The sequence below is a fragment of the Candoia aspera genome, chromosome 6, assembly GCF_035149785.1.
Source record: "Candoia aspera isolate rCanAsp1 chromosome 6, rCanAsp1.hap2, whole genome shotgun sequence".
Lineage (NCBI taxonomy): Eukaryota > Metazoa > Chordata > Lepidosauria > Squamata > Boidae > Candoia > Candoia aspera.
Window position 1 is genome coordinate 10,576,250 of NC_086158.1, and position 9,415 is coordinate 10,585,664.

At 40.7% G+C, this 9,415-nt stretch overlaps 1 protein-coding gene across 1 annotated transcript in view; it reads left to right on the forward strand.

The window, feature by feature from the left end:
• PEX5L (peroxisomal biogenesis factor 5 like) overlaps positions 1 to 7,568 on the forward strand; it is a 51,074-nt gene extending 43,506 nt beyond the window's left edge. Inside the window, exons 9-14 of the mRNA XM_063307868.1 lie at positions 281 to 424; positions 2,406 to 2,476; positions 4,307 to 4,504; positions 4,715 to 4,880; positions 5,556 to 5,713; positions 7,351 to 7,568. Coding sequence (XP_063163938.1) covers positions 281 to 424; positions 2,406 to 2,476; positions 4,307 to 4,504; positions 4,715 to 4,880; positions 5,556 to 5,713; positions 7,351 to 7,555 — 942 coding nt within the window. The 3' untranslated portion in view covers positions 7,556 to 7,568. The remainder of the gene's footprint in view (positions 1 to 280; positions 425 to 2,405; positions 2,477 to 4,306; positions 4,505 to 4,714; positions 4,881 to 5,555; positions 5,714 to 7,350) is intronic.
• Positions 7,569 to 9,415: the final 1,847 nt, after the last annotated feature.

Sequence of the window (9,415 nt, forward strand, 5' to 3'; positions counted from 1 at the left end):
ATAATGTTTCGGTTGTTCAGACACATACGAAAAACCCGTTCATGAATGAATCCAAGTGAATGAATGATTTCATTTTAGTGTAGTTAAATTGCACCCACAGGCTCACGGGGACTTTCCTGTGACGAAATACGTATAGGACTGCATGGATACTTTTATTTATTTTATTTATTTATTTTTCCAATTTTGCCACCGTCCATCTCCCCCCAGAAGAGGGACTCTTTATACTTTTCTATAATAAGATTTGCTATCTAATGGTCAACACATTAATTCTCTTTTTCAGGGCTATTACTTTCACACTGAAAACCCCTTCAAGGATTGGCCTGGTGCTTTTGAAGAGGGACTAAAAAAACTGAAAGAAGGACACCTGCCCCTCACCATCCTATACTTGGAGGCAGCTATTCTCCAAGATCCACATGATGCCGAGGTATCCACCCTGATGAATATCTGGAACTAGTAAAAATTCCCTTCTGGTTCTTTGTCAGTGCTGGAGAACCAGCTTTGGAGTTCTTGATTCTCTCTGAGCATTGTTGTTTGTTTGCAGACGTTTCACTACCCAACTAGGTGACATTATCAGTATGAGTGAGTGTGGGGTTTGCTGCCTGTTTATATATACTATCTTGCCCCACCAGTTTTGGGGTGTGTGTGTTTTACTTCTTCATTAGTACCTTGATTGGAGTTTTGTTTCATTCCTTTATTAGAATATTCTTTGAAACAGCTTTTCTTGTCATCCTCTATGCTACCCATGGACATGTCATCAGCTTAATCAAAGGGCACATATCCTTACCTTGAAAGGAAGATATTCATATCAGAATAACCCAACCTTTCCTCACTTTTGAGCTTGCCATTTTGGAGATAAAGCCCTAATGTATTTGATGGCCTTGGTGCTTTACCACGTATATATAATTTGAATGTGATTAACACTGTTTTACATTCTCTTGAGCACCAAATCGTTGAGGGTAATTGGAATTGCTGCCCTCCTGATTGGTTCCATAGCCAGAACTTCTAGGATTTAGGATAGTAGGGCATCTAAGAGAATTTATGACTCTAGAGGTATATGACCTCTGCATGTTCATTTCCTTTCCTTGCAAGACATCTAATTCTACATTTCATGAATTTTGCTACAATAACATCTCAATTCTCTATTAGAGGGCATTTGGCTGTACATTGTGGACATCATGGCAATCCCTGGTTAATTCAGCTATGATTTACTCAGTTAACCCAACTGTATGGAGTTGTACATCTCACTGAATCGTAAACTAACCACATAGATTTGGTTTGCACAATATGCTAGGCAAGCCATGGTTATCTAGTTTGTGGTTCGCTATGTCATGTGAGCCCAGCCTTTGCCCATAAAATCTATATCTATCTATCTATCTATCTATCTATCTATCTATCTATCTATCTATCTGTCTGTCTGTCTGTCTGTCTGTCTGTCTGTCTGTCTATTCTCTTTCTGTGTGTGTGTGTGTGTGTGTGTGTGTGTGTAACCATATATATGGTTAGCACTAAAAGCAGAGAATATTGTATGATTTCTAAGACAGTGGCTATGTTCATTCAGACAACATTCTTCATCAGGTCAGTTAAACACCTAGTGACTGCATGCCTGCTGAGCTAAGTTACTGTAAATCTTGATTAGTTTCTTGTGGCTTAATTTGTTGGGTGGCCCTGGGCCACTGGTTTACTTTATAGTTCAGCAAACTAAGAAAATAGAATAATTCAATAACAGGGGTAAGCATGTGTGCAGATGCAGCTATTGGATGATAATGCAGCTTCCATGTTAGAAGCCACATTGCTACATTGTAGGTTTGGTTGCCCCAATAATTGGGGATGGGATATTAAGGAGGTTATAGCTGTCTGCACCACTTTGTAGTAGCAAACAGCAGCCCCCATGCATTGATCTTATGGAGCTTCAAGATGATTCTGATAGTTAAACCACCCACTGTGGATGGTTGGTAGTCCTTCAGGTTTGAAGAAGACATGCTGTTGTACAGTTCATCTGTGGACACGGAGGTGGCTCTGCAGTCCCAGTCTGGAAGTGCAGAGTCTAGCACAATGGGGGCACTGGAAGTCCATTGTTGTAGTATTCTGTGATGCCACTCAGGGTTTTCTATCAGTTTTCGGCGGCGCCTGTCTTCAAAGCCAGTGGAGGCTTCATAGCACAGGGCTCACCAGCAGGTTCTATCAGCAGCCACAGCTTCTCGTTCCTTGGCTGGAAGTTACAGTGTAGGAGAAAGCTAAAGGACAAACCTACAGATTGTATTTTCTGATTTTGTTCACCTTCCCTTGCTTTTTGCAGCCTTGCGTTTTAAAATAAAGATCTACATGGCATTCATAACAAAAGAATATCCCAGAATTTATTATGCAGTACCTAGCATGGAATAATCCTAACACCCCCTATTTTGCAGGCCTGGCAGTTTCTTGGAATAACACAAGCAGAGAATGAAAATGAGCAAGGCGCCATAGTTGCCCTCCAACGGTAGGTGATGCTAATGACAGGAGACTGTCATTGGGTATCCAAGTGGTTGCCCTATTGCAATGTTTTTCAACCTTGGCAACTTTAAGATGTGTGGCTGGCTGGGGAATTCTGGGACTTGAAGTCCATACGTCTTAAAGTTACCGAGGTTGAGAAATACTGCCCTATTGCTTGCAGAGGGAAAGAGGTTCCAGAAATCATTGACATATCTTAGTTTGAATTCCTGGAGTTTGATGCAGATTTTAAGAACAAGAACCCAGAACTGTTCTTGAAGGATACAACTAGACTGGTAATCTTGGAAATGTTCTGCCTCACTGCTCATGGACTTAACCAAAGCTGTTCTTATAATGAAGCAATATGAAATAATTGCTTCAAACACCAGTGGTATGTCATGGAAGAATGAACTCCAATCCAGAATAAAGGTCAATAAAGAATATTGACTTTTCACTTGAGCTGGAGAAATATCTACAGCGACCCAATTATTTTCCATAATTTATTGGTACTCTTGTTTTGCCATTCTGTTTCGTAGGACATCATATTGATGATGAACCATCCAGCCCAGAGCAGTATATAATAGGGAAGTCTCCTTGGTTTTTGGTACTGAGACTTCAGCCGCCATGCCCTGCAAGGGGAAACTGGGATGATTCAGGAATTTCAGGGCCTCCTTAGCAACATGAACTTATCCCAGGTTATTTTTGGCCTGACTCATGCTGGCAATCACATTAGGCCTAGGATTCGTCTTGGAAGGGTTTGCATGTGATCTTAATGTGGAAGTTGTCATCATTAGCCCTTTGCCATGATCTGATCAGTCCCAGGTCAAGATGCAACTCATTAACTCCTATGATGGGAAGAAATTAGGATGTCTGCCCTAGGTGCCTTAATGATCTGGAGGATGTTCTGTAGGTGGTTGGAGATTTTCCTGGTTAGCTAACAGTAGCTCCACAGTATGCCTGGTTGAACTCTGGAATGCAGACAATCAGGGCTTTGGATGTAATGGCTTCCACATGACCTCCATCTGTGTGCTAATCAAGGGGGAAATCATAATTTAGGAGTTCTGAAAGACACAGCAACCAAAGCGATGCCTTAGAGCACTGATGGATGAAACTAGTGAATTAATAAGACTACAGGTAGGAGTTCATGTTCAGCCCTGTCCTATGGTGGTATCATCAGCAAACCAACAGTACTTTTCCACTTATCAGCAGGATAACCAGCTGATTTAAGATGGCCCATTCCCTGCAGTTTACTAAACATTTTACAGATAAAATAAAATATATTTACTTAAGTTTGGATTCCATATGAGGTGACTGGGATTATACCTTTTATTATCATCTGAGATCCATTTGATTTTTAGGTATCAAGGAGATAGAAAGGGTTATATGCAGTATGAGCTCCTGTGGGCAGCTGGGCCAGGGGTTTTGTTGGATTTGAGATAATGCTGGAACAGATGGAAGGAAAAAGAAGAACAGGATGAGCAGCAGTAAGGTGGATGGTCTTGATCAGTGATGGGTACGCTGATGGAAGACCTGAAGGGCCAGGTTCATGATAGATCATCTTAGAGAAGGCCTATCTATGTGATTGCTAAGGGTCAACACTGATACAATGGCACACAATAAATCAACTTCCTGAAAAAGAAAACCTCCAACTTTGGTGTTTTGACTCTCAGCTACTGCGTGATCAGTAGATGCAGTCTATGGCCATGGGAGCATTCATCCAGTTTCAGCTGGTACATCATTTGTGGTTCTTTTTGGAACAGGAGGCCTTAGTGATAGTAACTCCTGGCCTCAGCCCACTGAGAAGGATCTGGTTAACCAGATTTCCTTTTCTTCTGCTCAGGTGCTTAGAGCTTCAGCCAAACAACTTGAAAGCCCTCATGGCCTTAGCCGTGAGCTTCACAAACACTGGCCACCAGCAGGAGGCCTGTGAAGTCCTAAGAAGCTGGATCAAGCAGAATCCCAAGTACAGATTCATCTTCCGAAGCAAGAAAGGGTCTCCGGCACTGCCCAGGCGGATGTCAAAGGCAGCTGATGAAAGGTAACTATAATCCCTGATTAACTGATTTACAAGCAAAATTTGGGACACTGAAACATCACCCAACTCAACCTGCATTTAAATCATGTGTTCTTTGAAGAACAGAGGGAAACATGGGAGCAAATTAATTCTATCATCTATTCTGAGGACAAGGTCATAGTTTCATTGCTCTTACATTACTGTACATTTATCTCTACACTGTACTACTTCTAGTTCACTGCTGGAAGAAGTGAAGGAGTTATATCTGGAAGGAGCTCATCATAACAGTGAATTGATCGACCCAGACTTGCAAACAGGACTTGGGGTGCTCTTTCATCTGAATGGGGAATTTAACAGAGCAATAGATGCATTTAGCGCTGCCCTCACTGTGCGCCCAGAGGTAAGTTTTGCACTTTAGCGTTAAAAGTTACACTTCTCTCTATTGTCCAATGTCCTTTAAACTATTAATAAGCAATCACTTCAGCCATTAATAAGCCTGAAGTGAATCATTAATTGCAAGCCCTGTTTTTAAATAGTTTCGTTTTTCTCCCATCTCTGGCTTACCTACAAAAACAAATAGAATAAATCTCAGATAAAATTATCTTGAGTTACATGCCATACTAGTTAAAGGAGAAGACAATTACTCTTATCCATGTTGGCAGATGCTGGGAAAGCCTTTAGCCCAGGAGAGGTCAAAAAAGTCACACACCAAGCATTTCTATAAAAATAATTTATTTACAGAAAGCAAAACAAAAACAAAACATGTTTAAAGGACTTAGCTCCCTTTGGAGCAAGCCTTGCTCACCTACATTGCCGGCAGAGAAAAAAAAAGGAAGTAAGAACAAGTCCGGGCAGGTTTCCTCCCCCAGGTGATTTGCATGAAGCACATGAGAGGAGACAATCTAATACAACCTTTTAACCCGGCCAAAATGATTAGGCACAATAGCAGTCTTAATCTATTAGTAGGAAAACCTCAACAATCCACATCATTCATTCATTTGAACAGGATGGCAAAAAAAAAAAAATCAAAGCTATCTGCATGAGAATTATATCCATATTGTTTTTGTCTTGTCAGGATTATTCCTTGTGGAACCGTCTAGGCGCAACCTTAGCAAATGGTGATCGAAGTGAAGAAGCCGTAGAAGCCTACACTCGAGCTTTAGAAATCCAACCTGGCTTCATCAGGTCCCGGTACAATTTAGGAATCAGCTGCATCAACCTGGGGGCATATAGGTTAGTATAGCAGATTCAACATCTTTAAACATGGAAAGAGACCATTGAAAAAGTCATTTTCCTACTCCTGTCTTTCTACTGCTGTTCTCTAGTGTAACCAGGAAAAGAACCCACTCACTCCCACAAAGAGACTTCTGAATAGGAGTTAATATCAAAATTCAAAGGCAGGTATATTTTTCCCTTCGAAAGTCTCAGCTCAGGTGTTTTTACCTTAGATACAGGAGATTCAGTGATAGACTCAGAAGAGCACCTGCTAATATTGTCATTATGGCAGTATCTGAACTTGGATGTCCTTGGCACATGCCCACACTCTGGGCCTTTATGCTATTCCACTTCTTTCTGTCTCTTTTTTTTTGTTTTTGTTTTGTTTTTGTTTTTTGTTTTGGGGTGCCTCAAGTCAGCCTTGACTCCTGGCAACTGCCTGGACTAGTCCCTGCAGTTTTCTTGGCAACAGTTTTGAAAATGGTTTGCCATTGCCTTCTTCATCCTAGGACAGAGAGAAAGGACTAGTCTAAGGTCATACAGTTGGCTTGACACCAAAGGTGGGACTAGAACTGTGGAGTCCTTGGTGCTCTCTGAGCCTTGTTGTTTTCTTGCAGACGTTTCATTGCCAGACTAGGCAACATCTTCAGTGCGAAGAGGGAGTGGGCCTTGCTCTCAGTTTATATACTGTGGCTTGCCCTGCTTGTGTTGGTAGGGGTGTTGTAGAACTCATAGTCTCCCGGTTTCTAGCCTGATGCCTACTGTATATCTGTTTATCTGCTTGTTGGCCATGCCTACAGTGAGCATACATCCTTTATTTCAGAAAGCTGTCCTTTCGATCTATTTATTTTTCAAAAACTCACTTTTGTCCTTTATTTTGGTCATTTAACTTTTACATACAAATGGTACCACTTAATGCACAGTCTTTCACATTCATGTAAAAAATATGGAAATTGAATTGTCTTTTTAAAAATAAATGTACATATACTGTTTGATTTTAGATATTTTTAGTAGAATAGGAGGCAATGGTAAACCTCTTTCGAAAAACCTTGCCAAGAAAACTGCAGGGACTAGTCCAGGCAGTCACCAGGAGCCACACTGACTTGAAGGCACAAAACAAACAAAAGTTTCAATTGTCTTCTGATTGATGTGTTAAGAAGGGGCATGGGTACAGGGACAATATTTTCTTGGAAAGAATAAAGGGCAAACCTGAAGAAGGGGCAAATCTGAAAGAGGTTCATAAGGACAAAAAATTAAATGTTTATGTTTATAACTTTGCTTTACAAAGGAAAATTCAAGAGCAAAACCAAGAAAGACTTTACAAAAATGCATATTCTACTAAAAATATCTAAAACCAAACAGTATATGTAAATTTATTTTGATGTTCTGCTCCTGGGTTTAATATTCAAGAAAGATTTCAAGGTGTATTTGATAGCTATCAGCATTTCAATCCGAAGGGCATAAGGTTTGTTTGATAAGTCAGAACTTATCTTTATGTGAATAATTTTTTAAAATGTGCATGGCCAAGTGATGCTTCAAATGAGTTGCCTTACGTGAGAAAGGGAAAAAAATCAAAATACTAACAGCTTGGTTCTTAGACATTGTAGAAATGGTGGATTCTTTTTGAGCATGTTCTGCTTTTTTCTAACCCATAGAGAGGCGGTGAGCAATTTCCTCACAGCTCTCAATCTCCAACGAAAAAGTCGGAATCAACAGCAGGTATCTCATCCGGTAATTTCAGGTAATATTTGGGCTGCTCTCCGGATTGCATTGTCTATGATGGACCAGCCAGAACTTTTCCAGGCTGCTAATGTGGGTGACCTGGATGTGCTCTTAAAAGCTTTCAACATCAAGTCTTAACTACACTCACTCCCATTCTCACTCTTTCCCTCTATAACACACACACAAACACATAGACACACCTTCCAAATAAATCATCTAATGTTCTACAGGAGGAGGAAACATTACATTTGCGACCTGAACAACAACATCAACAACAAGCCATTTGGACTACTCTCCAGTGTGAAGGATCTGCAGATTCCATCAGATCTTCAGAAAACACGTTCATAAGCACAACATTTTGTACATACCATCTGATGGGGTTTGAATGTTCACGACAGAATTAAGAGAAGAACAGCTATTGTGATATGTTACAGCATTTGGAGAAACAACCTCACGCGTGTTCTGTACAACATGCACTGATAGGTTGCCCATCATGCTACAGAGACTCAAGAGCACATAAGCCAGGAACAAAGGGCAAGTTTTCCTAAAGAGTCCTACTAGTCCATTGGATCTTCTGCCCTTGAAACAGAGCATCAATGGGGAAAATTGGTAACTTGCCTCAAGGTCTTTTTTCCACAGATGTGATCCTCAGTATATGTGCATGTTAGATAGCTGTGTTTTCTCCATTAATGTATTAAACTGACAGATACCTAGGGATTTAAATTATATTAGCTGAATTTTTATTCTGAAAGCTGATCCTGTGAACCCCTCCAAAACAGAGTTCTCATGAGATTCCAAAAGAATTCTGCACGCACAGAGAATGTGCATGTCAAATAATATCTAACAGGGCTGTGTCACACAATTGTAAACTGCTATTTGCACTAGATGTTGGGGTAAGTATGAGTAGGGCTGGACCTAACTGGGCACCTTGGACAGGTATCTGGGTGCATTCTGCCCCTTTTGTCTTTCTAGATCCAAACACCGCCCACCTGACATTTGACACCTAGCTTGGTTCAGAATATTAGCTTTCAACCATCTGTTTTGGGTATTTCTGAAATAAACCGAAATGTTGGGCTGGAAGTCATTGTTACTTAAGAATGCCAGGATGTAACTGGAATCAGTTCAAGATGACCCCCAAAGTGGTCAGGGAGGGTTTTATACAGTTGCTAGACAACTGCAACGTGCTTCCTTCATTGAACAGGCCAACACTGTTGGCCACAACTATGGTGAAAAGAAACTGGAATGTTCAGCAGCTGGCTGCACTATTCCTTTGGCAGGTATCTGGCCACTGTATTTGCTGAACCTTGTTTTGAGCAGAGCTCAACTTAGCTAGAATTTATGAAACTTGCACTTTAATCGAGCTTTCTTGTTTTTCTGATAAAGGAAGACAATATGCCATGCTTTTAATTCTTCAAAAGCAAAAGATACAGATGTAGTTGTATTGGCATAAAGGGTCAGTAATGACCCTTCAGCACAGGAAGAACTTTAAATGGCTACCTTTAAAAATGAAATAGAAGTTTCACAATTATGGTGGAGCACAGATAGAACGCTGATGGCAAATATCAGCAATGAGAGAAGGTACATCCCTTTCCTCACCTATCTCAAGAAAATGCGCAGATGGGTACAACTCCTGCTTTGACAAACAAACACTAAAGCAACTCTCACCCCGCCCTACTTTTCTATGGCTGTAATAAAAATGTTGCAAGTGGAATGCAAAATGGCTTACCATCCTTGATAGAAATGTGATCACACCCTAGATCTTTGGTCAGTGCTAAAAGGAGGTAAAAATACCACTCAAGTCCACCAGGAAATAAGCAAGTCCAGCCTCCATTAAAAGACATGTGCAGCAGCATGTGATCTGTTGGTCTGGTGAATTCAAAGGTACCTCAAGACAATAAAGTGCCTCATGAAAAAATCCCCTTAATTCATAGACAAAGTGTTACATGTTGTGGGGGGTACCTTCAGTGGGATTTTTCTGCATATTCTGGATGGGGAAAG